This window comes from Patiria miniata, unplaced genomic scaffold, assembly GCF_015706575.1.
Source record: "Patiria miniata isolate m_02_andy unplaced genomic scaffold, ASM1570657v1 HiC_scaffold_6, whole genome shotgun sequence".
Taxonomy (NCBI): domain Eukaryota; kingdom Metazoa; phylum Echinodermata; class Asteroidea; order Valvatida; family Asterinidae; genus Patiria; species Patiria miniata.
In genome coordinates, this window is record NW_024037073.1 from 8,375,677 (window position 1) to 8,396,091 (window position 20,415).

Below are 20,415 nucleotides of genomic sequence, written 5' to 3' on the forward strand. Positions count from 1 at the left end.
TTGTTTGTTGACTAAGAAAAGAAAACCCCAACACTAGGCTTGAGCCTTCAATAAAACAGGACCATGATTGTGATCATAGAGGAAAGTCTCTGAGCTAGCTGTCGTGAGCCCTTTTTCTTCACGCCATTCTAGCGACGCTGAAAAGAGGCCGTATTACTTATCAACTTATGTATCCGTGGGCCATTTCCATGTGACTAAATCTGTATTATCCCTTGATTTCAACTAAGTCTTATTACAAAATTGTTGTCTTAACTCACTTCACATAGGGTTATCACCAAAAGATGAATTATACATCAAATAAGGGATACAAACTACAAACATGGGACGATCCAGTACTAGTTTTTGTTTAGCGGAGGGCGACTACCGCCCAGGAATTTCGGGGGCGGCCGCGTGGTCGTGACCCGAACCAGGATCAGGCTTGGCTCCTGTAGATGCATCAACAGCCAGCTCGGGCGGGTGTGCTGGGGTGTTGCTAGGGAGTCGACGAATGTGCCTGAAGATGGAGTGACGCCGTGAAAATATAATGCAGCGAATATCCTGCAGCCTGGTTTTTCTGAGAGCTGGCCTCGTTGGCGATAACATCAGACCATCTCACCCCAAGTATGCGGCGTTGACAACGCATATATGGAAAGCTTGGAGTCTACTCCCATCCTTCTTGAGCAGCGTCCATGTCTCAGATCCATTAAGGGATTGTAGGATACAGGTGGTGTAGATCCGGGTATTGATGCGGAGAGTGAATAATAATCCTACGAAAAATCGACTTATTTGCAGCCTCTAAAGCAACCCATTACCAAACAAAATTCAGCTTTCATCCAGAAGTTATCAGTATTTGCATGTTTCGTTGCACATTACAACCGCAATCGTTGATATTTTTCCCTTCATTTTTAGACGTCCGCCACCCTCTGAAAAACTGTGTGAACTAACTGGCTCCCGGTCTGTACATTATCAATACTGATTGCGGGGCTGGAACCAGCCCACCCCGCAGGAATAGAATAGGTCGAAATTAGTTCAATTCAAAATTGCAAAGTAATGGAATATGTTGGGGATAAAACTAGAAAGCATCATGGTGAATGCATCTTTAAACTTTATACTGCTTTTGTGTCCATACTTAAGTTGTATTTTGGGGAAAATAAAATTGAAAAAATCCTGACTTTTTTTAACTCCATCTTCTCTCCGAAAATAATTCAGATTTGCCCCCTCCCCTTCATATCGAGTACCGGTACTGAAAACTAGTCGACCTATATAAAGAAGCTATTGATATGTTTTTTTCTCAGCATCCGGCGGATTCAGGAGATAGGGTTACCCCCCCCCCCCCCCCCAAAAAAAAAGGGGGCAATTTACTTTTGTATTGTTGGAATAGAAAGAAAAAGATACAGTCCGTCATAGTTCCGGAGTCCGCGTCACGTCGAGTTGTCCCTTCAGAGTCACGTCCAATCCTAGACTAGTAAGCTGTGTACGTAGATCAGTCAAGTGCACCTTTTCAGGAGAGTGAAAAGATCAGTAGGTGAAGCCGATATGATCAAGTTTCCCATCGATTAGGAGAATCGTCGTGTGTTCTGTGTTGGTCACTATAATTAATGCTAATCTGTTTAGGCGATATATAGGCGCTACTTATTTAATAATACAAGGTGATCTATGTTATAATAAATGATTACTTCAATTTCACATCGAGTTTGAGTAATGTATTGTAGAAACATCAGACCCCAGTCCAATCCCTTCCCCTATGCCCGCCTAAGAAAAACTCATAGTGTCTAGTTCAACCCCGGTGTATGGATGGAAGCAACTGCGAGCGCCTGTCTCTATAACCGCTCGTCGGGTAGGCAGAGAGCAATCCTTGGCACAAAAAAAAAAAAAAATGTGTCGATCGAGACACAAATTGTGTCACAAGTGATAGGCGCTGTAGTGAACTTCTTGCATACTACATTATTGGGAAAGCGCTAACCTATAGGAACATTACCTTCCAAGGCGGGAAGGCGAAGAATTCATTCACTGATTATGAGGGAGAGGTATAGCAACCACACAACCGGTTGGACAGTACAGGGGAAAGAAGACGAACTACCGTCAACAAGCACATAAGATGTGGAGATCGACGAGAGAATTGAGCTGCTGGAAGCAGAACTCAGTCCCCCTTCTTAGGGCATGCCAGCAAAGCAGTAATCGGAGGAAGTACTCAGGCTTCGGAGGGTCAGCGTGCACGTAGTTGACAACCCATTTTGGTAATGTCTCGACTATGGAACTTAGGCCTACGCCTATTATTCCACCCCGGACGAGGCCGACTCCAAAACCACGCACCAAACTTCAGAGCACATCTGCCCGTCTCCAAGCACCTACCGTGACGTCTGGTACTGCACAGCAGAAAGAAGCAGCCTATGATTAGACGGCAGCACTCAGACTTCGAATGTCGAGACTGCGCGGTTCGACCAACTGCATTCACCAGAGTGGCGGGGTGAATGATCCTGTACCGGCGACAAGGAGTAGGCCTAATGATGAGATCAAGTCCCTACCAAGGAGAGACACCCTGCAAGACAGAGGTATAACATCAATCAACCCAGCGTCATGTCAAGACGAACCGCACATTATACCGGACAGGTACAATGGCAAAAGCCCATCGAGAGACTACAGACAACACTTCAACATTATTGACCTAGATAGGAGTTAAACTTTAATGCATAATTTCGCCTTTAGTTTTTCAGATGTTTAGGTCAAGGGACTGACCAATTTTGGGGCATGGCAAGTAGCGAAGTTATAGTGATCATAGTTAGGGCGCCCTTCTGTAGATAAGCTAATACATTTTATTTACAAGCAGTGACGCATGCTTTTAGCTGTGTGGCGACCGGACGTCTTCCGCTGTTGAAGACTCGAACGCGCTTCACGTCTTCAGTCCAGACCACATCATCCCCATCACCATCATTGATTACACCTTCACCGCTTCATTGCAGGTGATGCTATTGCAGTTGCGTGTCAACGGCCATCACCAGGAAGTAGACACATTCTTTTAATGTCTGTGCGTTACAAACAGCGCCCCCAATCGTTTAATGACCCCCACCCTGCCCAAAGGCATCCCACCATCGATCATTTCGAATTTGGCACGACTGGCCTTTGTCCGAAACAAAACAATCGGCGAAATGACCAAATTTGTTTGTGTGATATAAAAGAGTCCCGCGCCGAGACTAACTGAGACCATCCGTGCTGGAGGCCCAGCCACGAGATTTTGTCTGTAACCAGGCCCGTATAAAATCAAAAGTGGGCCTGTGCTGGACGGTGGGGGGACTTCCAATTTTTGTTTTGACATGTCCCATAAAGCTTGTGCACTACCGAGGACCCAGGTTCACGTCTTTGGGGTTGGCAGAAGAACACATTAATAGAGTCATGAACCACCAAACAAGCATATGCACCCACGGCATGTCAGAGAGGGCGGCATCACCTTCGTCCGGCGCCAGTATAGTCAGGGGATGCATGCATGGTAGCAAAGAACTTCTTTCCTTATGAGCGGGCTGACAAGCCTCGGCGTATATAAAACACATTATCGCGATCACATAATATATCAGTTAAAGCTTCAATCATTTTTATATGATCATTTTTCCATCAGGTAGATTGGGTTTTGCCCTTCACCGACGTAAGAACTTATTTACTATAGGTCCTGACATGTCTGACACGGCTTCTCAGCAAAAATGTCATAAAGCATGTCATGTTCAAGTAGGTCTTGAACCCAAGACCTTTCTGGTACAGGAGCGTTAAATTAATAACCACTCAGCCACCGACCGTTGCAGGGGTCTGGCGGGAAGGTCACAAAAGGCAATAATGATAGGATCATCCGGCTTTTCATGCATTTTATTCGTTTCCAATATATCACTGCTCAAAATTCACATAAGAATGTTCAAAACCTTAGGCCTATACCTGATGAAGTTTCAGCTAGTTGATATTACAGTTTTTGCAGAAAACAGTGAATATAACCGCGATCATTTTGATTACGCAACTCGATTTCGTCAATAGAACGAAAATTCAAAAAATCAGTCAACAAAAACTGATCGATGGAAATCACCTACAGTTCTGGATTCCTTCTAAAAGAAAGCAAGTAAGACAATAATTTCCCAATAATTTCACAGGTTATTAGTACCGTACCAGCATACAAACTTTAATCAAAGTAAGCAATTTGATAAAAATTCGGTTACTTTGTGGGATATATTGCAAATGATCCTATATGCCTTTAAATAAGCGGCTACCGCAATATTCTTGATGGATCTAGTATTATTGTAATCAGTGTCATTTGTAAATTAGCATAGAAGTCGACGTCTGAAAAAAAGCTATTCCCTAATTCTGTAAAGGCCATCTTCGACATGGGTAATAAATATTCATGTATAAACTTTAGGGGGGGGGGAACAGAAGTACGCTGCACTGAGTACGATCCCCAGGGGCGTAAATCCGGGGGGGGGGTATATCCCCCAACACACACACTTTTTTGTGATGAAAAAAATGCGGATTTCGAGGTAGTTTTCGAACATCCCAACAACAAAAATGTATTAATAACACTGAAAAGTGAAGAAGCAAATTTGGGACTGTCTATTTGGGGTCCGTCATATCTGTATTTGTGTAACCATAGAGCTGGTATAAATAGGTAGCTCTGCTGATCATGGAGCTACGCCTGCGTGGGTGTGGGTGTGTGTGTGGAATAGTCACGCACGCCCCCATAACTACGTCTTTCCATTGGCTAACACAGCGAGGCTCAAGGTCACGCACTTTGGCCAGTCGCCAAATGCAGTCTGGCTCCCATCGATCATGTCAATGGAAGTCTACTCTGCGCACTGGGAACCGAATTCTAGGTACATGCACATGTATTACGCGGTATTGATGGTTCGCCCATTATGTCATGTATGTGGGCCTATGTTATACGGCTTTCGATGACCACAAATTCTGTGGTAAATTCATGTCTGTGAGTTAGACGCAAACCAGGAGTTTTATCACTTCCTCTACAGGGTCATAATCACAGACACTACAGTCTAGGCCAGAGTTTGTCTAACTGTAGAGTTACTGTAAGTTAGCTAGTTCAACTTCAAGTTCAAACGTGCGTGACACCGAAGTTCCGCATCCCTCAACGAATTCTTCGCCATTGATATTGTTTGTACATTTGTGCGTGCATGACGTGTCACTTCGTGTGCGCAACTAAACGTGTACAAATCTGAGCCGAAAAACAGCTGGTGCCTACGACGAGTGTTTACGACCAACGGATATTATTTATACAAAACCACGAAGAAAATGGCTCTTAGCAAAGATGTTGCCGATATTGAGGTATGTAGGCTTGGTGTTTGTTCAAGGTTTATTTGCAAAAAAAAAAATGACTTTGACAATTAATCATTGACAGTCATTTGGGACAGAACAATTGCCACTTTTGTTTGAAAAAGTTACACAGAAAAATTCCACAAATCCCCCTTAAATTTAAAATAAACAATGATAAAGACATGGTCCAGACAAGCCCCATAAATGTGGCCAATTTACTGGACTACCTCCGTAAATAAAGGCCACACTTGGAACATGTACCGGAAAATGTAGAACTTTGTCAAGTTTTTATTTTCACATTTAGACTTTGTTGTTTATTTGTGCTTTAGAAATAGAAGCACACTCACCCTCTTTAAAGCGATAGAAAATTAATAAAGTCTATATGTGAGTATCAAAACGTGACAAAGTTAAATAAACAACTTGTTGTTCTGTTTCTAAAGTGGCATCAGGATACCACATTCGTAGCGATTTTGTCCTACTTTTGCACACAGTATTTTGTGAAACTGTTACATTGTTATTGTCATTCATCTCATCTTTCACATCTTCTGCATTGGATTGAACGCTTTTCAAATAATACAGTATCCATATATTGTTAGTTTTTCATACCATGGTATTACTTTGTGAAATTTCATTGAACAGTTGAGAACCATTCACGTAATGTTATGCAAAAATTCATGTGTAACAACCTTTCAAAGAAGTTGGACGAATTGAAATCACTTGGCTAAAAGTTACACTCAGTGCAAAATGTTGAAGAAAAAAGTGTTCTTTAGTTAAAATTGAATTGAGACCTCAAACTTGGCTGGTGAAATACTGAGGCCCTTGTCTTGGACTCATGAAAATTTTGGAGAATTTAGTCAGCCAAACAGTGAGTAAGTTGGCCTGAATTTGTATAGGGCTCGCTCAATGACAGCCATCTCTGTAGGAGAACTACAACTGCGTATTTTAGGCAATCAAGCACACATTGCGCAGTGTTGAAATGTTCCAAACACGCGCACTTGTTGCTCGAAATGTGTTCGAAATACGACGCAGCCGATGCACGTTATGCAAGGTGACGCTCAAAATGCCGATGCCCGTGGATGGTCTGTGGGAAATGACGTCATTTGAACGAGACCTATAGCATGTTATTTGCAACTCCAGGTCCCAGTCCGAAAAAGGTGATGTTTCCCAAGGCAAAAAATTCTCAAATTTAAAACAGATTTTCGGCCTATTTACATGGGTGCACCCTTCAGTACTGCATCAATCGACTGTGCCAAAAGAAACAGTTGGCATGTCTGGTACTAGACTCTATTTCTACACATTTCTTCATAGTCAGCCTTCAGACTAATGATAATGAACGAAGAGGTCAGTCTTTTCAAATACAGTGTAGTTGGACCATGGTTAGACATGCACCAGTGTAGTCTTAAGCCTCATTTTGAAATCACTCGACTTCCCTCTCATGTGCAAAAAAAATTGAAGAAAAGTCTCCAAAATTGAGTTCAATCTTCAAACTTGGTTGGTGAAATACAAGGACCTTTCCTTTGCCCAATGAAAATTTTGCAGAATTTTGCAGGCTAAATAGTGAGTAAAGTTGGCCTGGTTTTCGTTTTGCATGTTTTTCAGCACTCAAGGTCTCAGTGCTTTTTTGCATACATGCTTTTAATGATTCGTCCCTGCACCGCCCAAAAGTGCCCTGCCTATTACTCCTTACACCGCCCCCAAACCGCTCTAGTATTCTATGGTTTTTATTCAAGTGCTAATGGGTTTAGATGCAACGATATTAAGTGTTGGATTACATGTAGTTGTTTCATGCATGTAAATCTATTTGCATTACCTAGGTTTTGTGAATTACAGTCCCAACTTTCAGACAAAATGTACTAGGTTAAAAAAAGGTGAAAAACAAGTAACAGAAAAAAACAACCCACTGCACTGTAAATTATTACAAAACAGAGGTCAGTTTGTGTTTACACAGTTGATAGTGGGGTGAAGCTTTTGACCTGGATACATTGTAAATCTCTAAACGTTTGTTTACTTAGATAGATATATCATCGATCCCCAGGTCCCAATAAAGATCCTTCAAGGTTAATATGGTCAAGAGAATCTAGAAAAGCAAAATGAATACTGGTTGGTTGTTGTACTTAAAGGGAATGTACATCATTGGCTTTTGCTGTAATTTTCAGAAATGAACTATTTGAGGGGTTAGTATAATAGATCAAATATTGTTACACTGACATGTTTGAAGTTTTGTGTTCGAAAATGCTGGAAAAACCAAGAAAAACAAAAATGTTCAAGTAGTCTGGTTCCTTGACTCCACTAAAGATAAAATGGATCAATTTATAGATGCCGGAAAATTGTAAGGTAAGGGAACCAGTCTAGCTGGCCTGCACCCGTTCATGAACATGTAACCAATAGCAAACAAAATTTGGACTGAAAAAAGTGTAAAGTTGGAGCAGTAGTTGAAAAATAGTTAGGTTTTTCCAACGGTGGTCGGCCGACCACCGTTGGAAATGTATACAAAAATACAATTTTCTTGAAAATGACTTCACACCAGGTGCCATAATTTCACAGGATGCTTTAGACTGTCATTTACCAACATCCTAGTAAGGTATTTCGTAAAAACTTGGTAGTTTTATTTTTCGATGTTTGCAAATGTTGTATATTCCCTTTAATACAGCCAGTTTTATATATTAAGCAAACTGTCAACAAGGTAAACAAAATTCCATAATGACAAGTCCACTAGCCAAATGCTAGTCAAAAACAGCAGTGGACTAGTCAAACTATTCTTTATTAGTAGCTCTGGCAAGTCAAAAAATACCGCAAAGTTGAAAGAACAGGAAGAAATAAATCATTAAATTCAGACAGCAAACCTGTAGTAGGCCTATCAATTTGTCATATCTAATTTTATATCTAGGGTTATATCATAGATGTTTGTTAAACACATTGACAAGATCACCTCAGGATACACGTTTTACACGTATGCACATTGTTGTTAGTGATGCACTCTATAAAAAAAATCTGGGCTTGTGAAATTTGCCCACGGGCTAGTTAAGAGTCTCGTTCAGTAGCCCTGCTTGCTGGTGAACAAAAAAGTGAAGGTCGAACCCTGCTTTAAGCATAATAATAATTATAACCACAGCTTAACCATTCCATTGTGTGTGGCTATTCAGCAAACACGCATTCACACACACTGAGGACTTGGGCTATTATTATCTTCCTGTTCGTGACCAATTCTATAGCATACTGTAGCGTTCAGTGCACCGAGAAACTCAAGCAAACAATTGGTAACAACTTCCCCAGTTGGGGTCAGTGGAGGTTGAAAATTGCGAAGCGGAAACTTCAACTAGGCTGGTGCTAGTTTCAAAACCAATGACACGAGTGTATATATGTATACATCTCATGTACTGGTGGCACTTGCAACTTTCCGTTAAATGAACAATTAGGCTAATATCAATATTCGAACACAACCTGTACCATTGTTAAAGTAGAGGACATTTTCGGGTAACAAACCTCTTCTTGGAAGAACTGTGGTTCTGAAAAGAACGTGTTGGTTTTCGCTCGTACCCCCCGCCCTGCAAACAGGTCACTGGTAAGGGCTGATGAGCTTCACAGAATCTTGTGAAGGAAGTACAGATTGACCTTCGCATGCAGCTAGCGCGCGCTACGCATGATGGGCACCAGAAGCTAGTTTGTGTGACGCGTTCTACGTCACAGGTCACGCAAATCTATCCAATGAGAGCTCAAATGACGTCAGCCATTACCAGCGTCCTGTTTGCAGGGCCGGGGGTACGAGCGAACGGTTGGTTGAGAGTAGAACTCAATGTTTCGGACAGCGTGCTCACCCTCCTGAGGACGGACAGAGCACACTGTCCGAAACGTCGAGGTCTACACTCGACCAACCGTTTTCTTTTCAGAACCACACTTCTTCCAAGAAGAGTTATCTTTCCACATGGTGTTACCCGAACATTTCCTATATTTTATCTCATCCGCCATGCAAAGCTTCCAGTCATGAACAACCATGTTAATATTATGTTGACTAAATCCTGTTCAAGATTTTGCAGACAATAACAATCCCGGGACATACCGTTATTTCATTTTACCGTTTTGGATTTCCTCCAAACTAAAAACAGTAAACGAACCATTGACCGTTTTGTCGTTTTACAGTTTTATAAAACGACAAGCGGTATTAAGATAAATACGGTTTCTCTGTTTTATAAGTTTAGTGAAATTCATTATAGCATAACGATCAATGATTTTTGTTTTACAGTTTTACACAAATAACTTTGAAAAACAACAAAACGGTCAGTATTGAATACAGACTGTTTTTTTTTTTAATTTTAGTGTCATGGTTAACAGTCCGTGGTGCATTTTTTGGCGGTGGGCAAGGGGGTGGCGGGGGAACATTCTTTACACGAAGAAGTGTTACCTCGGCATAATTAATGCGAGGTGTGATTCCTGGCGCGGACCCTGACCCCTTCTCATGCGATTCAGTTAAGTTGGTGGGGCTTAAAGAGTTGCAAGCAAAACATTGCGCTGGAAAACTTCAAGGGAGGACATTACTTTTTACAATAGATACAGGATGGTAAGACGTTTGATGAAGTTGCAGATATTTTGAAGGAAATCGGAGTTCAAGTCGACGGGGCTCTTCAATAGCCAATTCGCAAATTTTGTCGTGAGAACGAAGTGTAAGGAGCGGGGCCCAGGCAATGACTCGATCCCAAGGACGCATTAATTAACATGCCGGTGCATTGCTTAATTAGCATTGCCAAACCTTGTCATGATTTTGTAAAACAACACTCTAAAAATAAAGCAACTAATCGTTTAACGCTTTCTACAATTAAAAACAACAACAAAAAGGTTTTTTGTGTGTGACTCCGTTTGACCATTTTACAAAACTGTAAAACGAAATAACGGTATGTCCCGGGATTAATAACATCATGTGCTCATGATGTGGATTTTTTTCCCTCAACTCAAAAAGCTAACATTTTCTTGTATTTCGCCTTAGTAAAATACATAGAACATGTTTAACATGAATTTTTTTTTTACGCTTCTTACTATTAGGATAGCTACATATAATTAAAAGCTGGCAGTCATTTTGAACCGAAGATGGTGGCCATTTTTAATTTAAATACTTGGCGGCTATCTTGGAAAAAAGTAAAAAAGTAACAGGCCCTCATCCTCCTCTTTTTGAAAAAAAAAAACCCTGGACAATCAACTCTTTTTTTTTTTTACTTGGCCTAATGCAAAGGATTCATCTTGTATTCAAAACCAAGTTGAAGTTTAGAACGTTTTAAATTATGTAAGAATGCCACACTTTATTTCAGAGCTACAGAAAAACAAAAAAGTTCTGGAAACAGTTTCTGTAATATCTTATTATAGTTAATGTAATATAAAAGCTTCTATAATTTCCTGTTTTAATTAATATATATGTAATTAAGTAATTAATACGTATTTTTGTTTAAAAAATGTAAACAACGTAACGAGAAATAAAAGCGCTATAGACGCAAAAAAGGAGAAAAAAAAAATTAATAAAATAAAAAAATTAAAATAAAAAAATAAATAAAAAGAATGCCACATTCGTACCGGTAAGTAAGTAAGCTGTTTTTTTTACTCACCCTGTATAGAGAATTTCGAATACAATGGAATACTTCTTTAATTTAAAACTTCTTGTATGAAAATTGAGACACAAGTTTTTGGTTTCACCCATTTTTCTTTGATTGCCCCCCCCCCCCCCCCCCCCAAAACATCACAGATTTCACCAAGTGATGAAAATAAAATTCCTGAGGAACTCATCACACTCGGTATGGCACATCAAAAGGACACGAACGTCAACTGTCTAGTAAAAAATCGTTATGAAGTTACACAAAACGAACATATGGCGACGGCTCTAATTGAGGATCTAGAATATCTTCAAATTACATGCTTCATTAAACAGCTGATTGAGTGATTAAAAAACACTCAGCGCACACTGTATGCAAAAGGGGGAAATGCCATGTTACACAAAAAGTACAGATGGTGACAGAAAAAAAAGAAAAAAAATAAAAAATCATTCAAATTTCATGCATCATTAATTTAACCCTCCCTCTCAGGCTGGCAATTTCAACAAGGCCAGCCCAGCAGTCCAAATAAATCAAGTGACCTTTTTAACAGTTGAGTGCTCCCTGCCTTCATAAAGCAGGATTGACTGGCTGTGACTGTTATGAAACCTGATATAGCTACCGATATAGCTACCGGTATGCTAGTGGTGTGCATGTACGGGTAGTACCGGAACCGGGTACCCGATTGAAAAAAAAAAAAAACGGGTACCCGTTTAAGGGAAAATACAACATTTGCAAATATCGAAAAATAAAACTACCGTACCAAGTTGTTAGGAAATACCTTACTAGGATGTTGGTAAATGACAGTCTAGAGCATCCTGTAAAATTATGGCACCTGGTGTGAAGTCATTTTCAAGAAAATGGTATATTTGTATACATTTCCAACGGTGGTCAGCCGACCACCGTTGGCAAAACCGAACTATTTTTCAACTACTGCTCCAAATTTACCATTTTTTTTTTAGTCTAAATTTTGTTTTGCTATTGGTTCCATGTTCATGAACGGTTGCAGGCCAGCTAGACTGGTTCCAAGTACCTTACAATTTTCCGGCATTTTTTTATCTTTTTCATCTTTAGTGGAGCCAGGGAACCAGACTACTTGAATATTTTTGTTTTTCTTGGTTTTTTCCAGCATTTTCGAACACAAAACTTCAAACATGTCAGTGTAACAATATGTGATCTATTATACTAACCACCCAAATAGTTCATTTCTGAAAATTACAGCAAAAGCCAATGATGTACATTCCCTTTAAAAAAAACCAGTCCCATAAAGGTCTGCATGATAATACTACCACATCTGTGCATCAATGCAAGTGTGTACAGTAAGCTTTATTTATAGCTTACGGTGTAAATTGCAACTTTCATGAGCAGCAATCAAAAAACGTGAAATATGTTTTGTTTTCCTGTATTTTGAAAACTCCCCACAAATGACATTCAAAACCTTTCATTTGTAAAGTTGGTTACGGGTACCCGAATAACCCGATCCCATAATCTAAAACCAGTTCCTGACGTCAATAGTCAGGTACTCAGATGGCAAAAAAATAATGACATCTGAAAATACACATGTACTTCAATTTGAATGCTAATAATGAGCTAAAGTACATTAACCCTTACCCCAAGAGGTTTTCTCTGGCCACCCTGCCAAATGCAACAAAATGCAACTCGGCTGAAAAGAGAACCCTGCTAAATGCAACAAATTGCAACAGTGGTTTCTGTTGCAATGTGCAGTGAACCCAATGCATACCAGCCTTGGCACCAAGCAGTTGCCCTGCTAAATGCAACCAACTGCAACAGTGGATTACGTTGAATTGCCTTGGACCTATGAGCAGTTACCCTGCTAAATGCAACAAAGCACGGGACTAGAGTGTACTGCTAAAAAAATGCAACAGTATGCAACAACTGTTTACCTTTGTTGCTTTCTGTTGCATTTAGCAGGATAAGGGTTAAGCTCATATTGAATTGTCATTAAGAGCCTGTGTCAATTAGAATTCTGTTCTGTATTTTCTTCATTGAAATTTATTTGTTGTGTGGATCTTAGGCCAAAAAAAAAAAATTACTTCTGCTTCCAGTTACCCTACATGTACCTACCGTATATTGACAGCCCCTACCCTAATTTTTGTGTGTGAGAATTTAGGGAAAAACAAAACAAAACCATCATTTACTACCTTTTACACTTGACTACACGCAGACAACTCCATATGATCGTACACAAACAAAATTTGCAACAATAAAACATTTCCCTACCAACATGTCCTACCCTATTTTCAAATGCCGTGTAATCGAAAGCAGAACTTTTTTGCCTTTAGCTACTTACGTAAATTCGGCTGCAGAACATTACTTGTACAATGTAGAACATTTTAGTGAACACCTTTTTACTCACTTGAATAGTCTTCATTAACCTATATGTCCCCATGCCTTTTTGCTAGGATATAACCTCAATCCTGCAAAATCCTCCAATTGCCTCCATGTAAAAATAGCATACAGCATCAATCCTGCAAAAATCCTCCGTTATTTCTTAAATGTGGTCCTTGGAGGGGTGACCACAGCCCCAATCCTGCAAAATCCTCCAGCAATCACTGTCAATATGTTGAGGCAGAGCCAGTGACATCCTGGAGCAGTGCAGATGATTTCAAGTATAATCTACATCTAGGCCTAAATTTATGCATGGCTGAGCATAAAATAAACAACACAAGGTCCGGCCCAAGACCTTGACACAATGCATCCTCCAAAATCAGCCATACATTTTTGCCATATATACATGCAGCCTCAATCCTGCAAAAGCCTCCATTTTGCATAGAGGATTTTGGAGGAATTGGGAAAGTTGGTGTTAATTAACCAGATAAATTTGTATTTTGTGTTGACTTCTTAATTGATTGGCAGGTGCACTGCAGTAGCCTGAATAAGTCAGGTACCCGCTAGTGTTTCAGTACTGTTGCCATTTCATCTGCTCCCCTTGGAATGACATTTTCGAAAAACAGGATAATTCATGGTTTTTGTTTTGTTTCACCACAAACTACAGAATCTACTGGCGCTGAATCCGCGAGTATTGAAGCACGCTAGCCTGGTCACCACCAAGACGACGAAGGGTAGTCGCAAGCATTGGAAGCGCAATGGACCCCAGGCCTGTGCGGTAAGGTTGTCACAGAATGCATCTCTACTGTCATGACTGTAGTACATATCCAAATTGACTACATTTAGAGCCGGGTCAAGCTTCACATGGATGCAAGTGCAAAGTGAATTTCATGTTAGGAAACGTTTGCTGCGAAATTCACTGAAGTTGAATGTGTTAAGCTTTTGCGAATTCGTAGCATGAAAACTTGCAAATTTGGTCTTTTTTCTGTGTTTATACGCACGTAACATGGACAGACACATTGCAAGGAAAAGGGTGCTTATATTAGGACAAAGTTTCTAATAGGCACTTTCATTTGACATTATCAACCCATCTTAATTGCTATCAAGCGAAAATTTTAACAGTTATTGCACTGGTTTCAAAGTTATGATGTGATTAGGGTTATGTACGAACTGGGACAGACATTTTGTGACAAATGTCCAGTCTGTTCGTACGTATGAATCCTAATTATAAAATATCAAATAATTCTTCACATTGACTCCAAGTTTTCTAGGTTTTGACTGATGGCATTCCTCCAGGGTAGGCATCTTCTTAAATCAGACAACATTAGGGGATCATTAAATGTTACGCTTACTTTGTGACCTTATCTAAAATGTCTGTCCTTCGTTACGTACGTAACGCTTTTAAAAATAAGATCCACAGTACGGTATTTTCTAAAATACAAAACCAGTTATATGGTGAGGATAATTGTTCAAAGCTTGCAATGTTTATAGCAAAAACTGAGAGTCCAATGTTTATAGTTTATAGCAAAAATTGAGAGACCAAGATCCTAGTTTTATTATTATTAGTGGGGTGCTGTGGTCCAATGGTTAGGGTGTTCAACTCGTGTGCCGTGGTACACGGGTTCGAATCCTGACCGTGGGAACGTGGTGCTTAAGTGCTCTTGAGCAAGGCACTTTACCACTATTGCCTCGTCCTTCGGATGGGACGTAAAGCCGTAGGTCCCGTGTGTTGTGTAATGCGAGAACCCAGTAACACTTGTCGCTAAGAGAAGGGGTTCGCCCTGGTGTTTCTGGCAGTGGCCGCAGCACCTTGTAAACCCTGGTGCCACATAATGGGTCTCATATTGGACTGTCTAGGCTGGTCCCTGTCTGTCATAAGTGCCACCTGCAGGCCCGTCGCCAAAGGGGGCCTGGTGGGGCCAGGCCCCCTTGGCAAGCACTTAGCGCGCGCCCCCCCCCCCCCCCCCCCCCCCCCCCCCCCCCCCCCCCCCCCCCCCCCCCCCCCCTTGGCGAGCACTTGGCCCCCCTTGGTGAGCACTTGCCCCCCAACGGCAAAAGCAACATATGTATTTTGTATTTTTTATGGTAGTGGGCCTCCCTAGTTGGTACTATGGGCCCCCCCCCCTGAACTCAGGCTGGATTTAACCTATTATGGGGTATACAATAGCACTCTCTTCATCAGCCAACTATGGTACCAGGCTAAATCTCAAGTGACAGTCAGACAGAGAGTCAGTCATTCAGTCAGTCAGGTACAAATTAAACTGTCTAGGCTGGTCCCTGTCTGTCATTAGTGCCACATGCAGGCCGGTCGCCAAGGGGGGCCTGGTGGGGCCGGGCCCCCCTTGGCGAGCACTTGCCCCCCCCCCCCCCCCCCCCGGCAAAAGCCATACATATGTATTTTGTATTTTTTATGGTAATGGGCCTCCGTAGTTGGTACTATGCCCCCCCCCCCCCCCCCCCCCAATGCTCACGGCTGCAATGGGCCTGGCCACATGTCTATTTTGAACATCAGAATTTTTTTTTTTTATCCCCAAAGAAACATATTGAAAAACACTTTTTTTCCCAACAGACATGTGGGGATCTGGACAACAACTTTGACGACATCAAGCACACCACGCTTAGTGAGAGGGCAGCACTGAAGGAGGCCGCACGATGCCTGAAATGCGCCGACGCGCCCTGCCAGAAAAGCTGCCCTACACAGCTTGATGTCAAATCTTTCATCACCAGTATTGCCAACAAGGTAAGTGGACATGTCAGGTTTTAGGGGGGGTCAAGTCCCCCAACTTTTTAAAGTGGGGGATATCATATCGTTTGTCCCCCCACTTTTTTCGTCCCTGAATAAAAATTGTAGCCTGTATATGATTCTATAGCTCAGAATAGCTGATTCAATGACTCCAAACTTGAAAATGATGTTTAAATGATAATCTTTTGCAAATTTTTTTTGTTAAATTGGTCAGAAATTGCCTCAGATTGTATCACAGAGGGTCTATAATCCAAAAATGTTTCGGGGGCATGCTCCTGTTCCCCCCCCCCCACTTTTTTGTCTCCAAATAAAAATTGCAGCATGATTCTATAGCTCAGAATAGCTGATTCAATTATTCCAAACTTGAAAATGATGTTTAAATGATAATCTTTTGCTGAAGAAAAATTGTTAAATTAGCCGGAAATTGCCTCAGATCGCACCACAGAGCGCCTAGAATCCACAAATGTTTGGGGCCCTTAAGCGGGCCCCGAACCCCATGCCGTTAGCGCTTCACGCTTGCATTAGTTCTGATCAAGGTATTTCCCCCCCAAAAAAAAAAAACCTTTGAAAAGCGATTGATGCCCTTGGGTTTATTGGTTGGGCAGGCTTTATTGTGCCAAACAAAAGCTCTTGTACATGTATGTCTAATAAAAAAAACGCATATGACTAATGCACTTTTTACCAGACTGCACACTACAATGATTATATACACAGTTCACAACTCACATACTTCTGTAGATCACAATATAATACAGCAGTGTATATCTTATTGTTCAGCATTAAGTGACATGACTATTTTGTAATTAACTGTGGCAGGTTACGGTCACACAACAATGAATTCAGAAATCCGTACAGTCATTTTTTAGCAATAGAATCTTTCAAGCACATCTTTGGGTTGCATTTACTTTCATATTTGAGCCTTTGTATTGCCATTTTGAAATTTATTTGTGGAATTCTGTGGGTTAGCAGGGCTGTGCAATTGGACCCTGTATTAAATCAATCATTTAGTGACTGTTTCGAGCCCTACCTGCATTTCCTGCCTAGCCCAACTTCTCAGGAATTTTGAGCTTCAGGAATTTGATACAATTACAAAATTTCCAGGAAATAACATGAATCAGTCACAGACGCAAATTATACCAAACATAACACGCTTCTTTGTAGCTGATTACATGTGCATGTATAAGTGGCCCGTGCCATCAAAATGTGTGTATGAAATCACATAATGATTTGGTTGGTAACTCTATTTTTTTTCAAGGTTTCAGTTAAAGGGAAAACACAACATTTGCAAACATCAAAAAATAAAACTACCAAATCATTTTGAAATACCTTGCTGGACTGTTAGTGAATGACAGTGTAAAGCATCCTGTAAAATCATGGCACCTGGTATACTGTCATTTTCAAAAAAAGTGGTATTTTTGTATCAATTTCCAACGCTGATCGGCCGATCAGCGTTGGAAAAAACTGGCTTTTTTCAAATACTGGCCCCAATTGACCATCGCACTTGTTTGCAATCGATTACAAACCTATGAACGGGTACGAGCCAGCTAGACTGGTTCCCTGACCTTACAATTCCCCAATGTATGTAAACTGCTCTGTTTCTTCTTATATGGAGTCAGGGAACCAGACTACAGGAAAATGATTGTTTTTCTTGGTTTTTATAGCATTTTCGAACCCAAAACCTCAAAAAAGTCAGTGTAACTATATTTGCTATATATTTCCAACCCCCCAATTCCATCCATTTCTGAAAATTACAGCAAAAGCAAATGATGTATATTCCCTTTAAACAGATAACAGTTAAAGGTAGAGTACATTGTATTTCATTTGCTGCTATCCAAAAAGTAACTGACAAAGATATTGTTCAAAAGCTGACTTGGTTTAAAGATAGTAATGGCACTAAACTCGCTGTGAAATTATGCTTTCTGGCATGCTGTCATTTTGAAGAAAACCACATCATTATAAAACCACACACTCTGCAGGAGCTCCAGTATACAACATGTGTTAAAATGTAACAACAAATACATGTATTTATTATTTTAAAGGGAATGCATTATTTGCAAACATCAAAAAACTAAATTACCAAATTATTATGAAATACCTTACTGGACTGTAAGTGAATGACAGTCCAAAGCATCCTGTAAAATCATGGCACCTGGTGTGCTGACTGTTTCAAGAAAAGTGGTATTTTTGTAACAATTTCTAATGCTGGTCGGCTGACCAGCGTTGGAAAAAAAAATTGGCTTCTTTTCAAATACTGCCCCCAATTTAGGCTGCTTCTCATAAAGATCACTGCGTTTTGACCGTTCCGGTCGCCGCGTTATTTCCGGGGTTGCTAACGACCGTAGAAAACGTGTTTTCGCCGCAGCGAAATCACTTGGGTGAAGGTAAGTTAATGAGATAGGCGTGGAAAGTGCACTATTGTTATGTTAATGAAGTCATGAATTATGCATTACTGTCTGTCCAGAGTGCGGTGACCGTTTTGATTGTTATTGTCAACGTTTGAAGGATGTCACGAACCACGGAGGTTTGCAAATGTGATTTAGGACGGGTAGTCGGCTATATATCGACATGTAAAAATTACAGTAAATTTTACCTCAAAATTTGTTTTACAATTAACTTTGTGTATGTGTGTGTAAAAAACAAAAACCTTGTCAGAACAGGTTTTTTATTATGACAAGTGTATCAAGATTTTGTTTTGCAAATATCCCGTTTCAGAACTACTATGGAGCATCTAAGGCAATCTTCTCAGATAATCCCCTGGGTCTGACCTGTGGTATGGTATGCCCTACCAGTGACCTCTGCGTCGGAGGATGTAACCTCCATGCGTCAGAAGAGGGCGCTATCAACATCGGCGGACTACAGCAGTTTGCCACCGAGGTAAGATACTTTGAATAATCCTTGAAAGAAGAGGTTGTAAGATATCGCTTTTTCGCAAACCAACATGTACCACAGTTCTGATGTCACAATATTCCATTGCTGCCTGTAGTGATGGGGTCCATGGTGAGGCAAAGCCGAGGGTGCCATTTGCCCCCAAGGGTTTTCAAAACCCATGGACCCCAATCGCAGCAGGCAACAATTGTTTTGTTATACCATGGTAATAGATTCCAAGCGTCTGAAATTGTGGATTTCCTCCAGTTGTCGTGCAGTAATAGCGGAAGTATTATTTTGAAAAGATCCGCGATTACTGCACCGTGAATATTCGCACAATCTATTTTTTTTCACTGCACGGGAACACAAATTAATTTACCTTTTCACTGAATAGACCAATACATCAATCGCTGCCCAGTTACGAGCCAATCCATCTGCGACCATGTTCTATGCGCGCGCGTCCATCCGACATGCGTACGCGTGTGTGTATGTGTGCGCGTTGTCTGAAGCCTCTTACCAGGCCTATTTCTATTATACAAGGCGATAGAAACAACACGTTCAACAGTGGGGACGATCAAGGTAATGTCCCCCGTGGGGTACATCACTCATTCACCATGGGGTGTACCCTGACACCATACATGCGTGTTTGTGGCACATCACATGCTCGGTTCTCACCCAATGAAACATCACGATCTATTACCGAGGTATTACAATATGATTTGCTATACCATCGTCGATCAAACGTGTCATGCCACAAACACACATGTACAGCGATGAAGGCCACGCATGCCTGGTACATAAGTGATGCACCCCTCACGGTACATTAGCTTTTTCTTTCCCGCTGTTGAAACCTCATTTCCATGGCGTTCTGTGTCCTGCCATAGCATAATGAGGAATAACCCCCACCTTTGACTTTTCACGTTGTGTACATCATGTTAAAGTGCAAATCATTGGCTTTCCAATGATACCAAATTTATTCCAAAGATTTGACGCAGGAACTTCAACAGTGTCTTGTCAAGTTTTGCTAGTTCATTTTGAGAAAAACGGCTTTGAAAAAAAGACAGGCATTGTGCCGCCAACGGCAGTGAAAAACGTTCTTCAGTTTGTCCACTTTTGTGGGTATTATTTCTCAACAAAAATGCATAGCATGAATCTTGGATGCCTTGGCTACTCAAAAATACAAAACAATCAATATCGATTTTGACATGATTTTTCTAGCATATCCGATTTCAGGCGTGGATTACGCAAAACAAGGTTTTGGGGGAAACTCTTCATTTTGCCTCAATAGGTCACGATTATATTTGTGTGATGTCGGGTATGAGGATGTAGCTATGCTGTTACTATGTACATGTTTTTTACTAGATGTGCCACGGGGGACAGTGAAGCAATATTTCTGCTATGACCGCCATTGTTGTTTACATCATTCGTCACTATTCGCTTTTTTTAACTGTGCAAATTCGCCGTAATTTCACCGTAATAATGTCGGCAGATGACAACAGGTCGCCTCCAAAGAAGAGGTTTCTCTCATGTTTCAAAGTTGAGATCAGAAATTTGAACAGGACAGCATCAGCAGGAAGAAAAATACAGAAAATTCTGTGCGAAAAGTTCGCCAAT

At 40.9% G+C, this 20,415-nt stretch overlaps 1 protein-coding gene across 1 annotated transcript in view; it reads left to right on the forward strand.

Moving 5' to 3' along the window:
* The first annotated feature begins 4,841 nt into the window (after positions 1–4,841).
* The window catches only part of LOC119742816 (dihydropyrimidine dehydrogenase [NADP(+)]-like), a 30,983-nt gene continuing 15,409 nt past the window's right edge, over positions 4,842–20,415 (forward strand). The window contains exons 1-4 of the mRNA XM_038218997.1: positions 4,842–5,286; positions 13,861–13,971; positions 15,763–15,933; positions 18,649–18,810. Coding sequence (XP_038074925.1) covers positions 5,254–5,286; positions 13,861–13,971; positions 15,763–15,933; positions 18,649–18,810 — 477 coding nt within the window. The 5' untranslated portion in view covers positions 4,842–5,253. The remainder of the gene's footprint in view (positions 5,287–13,860; positions 13,972–15,762; positions 15,934–18,648; positions 18,811–20,415) is intronic.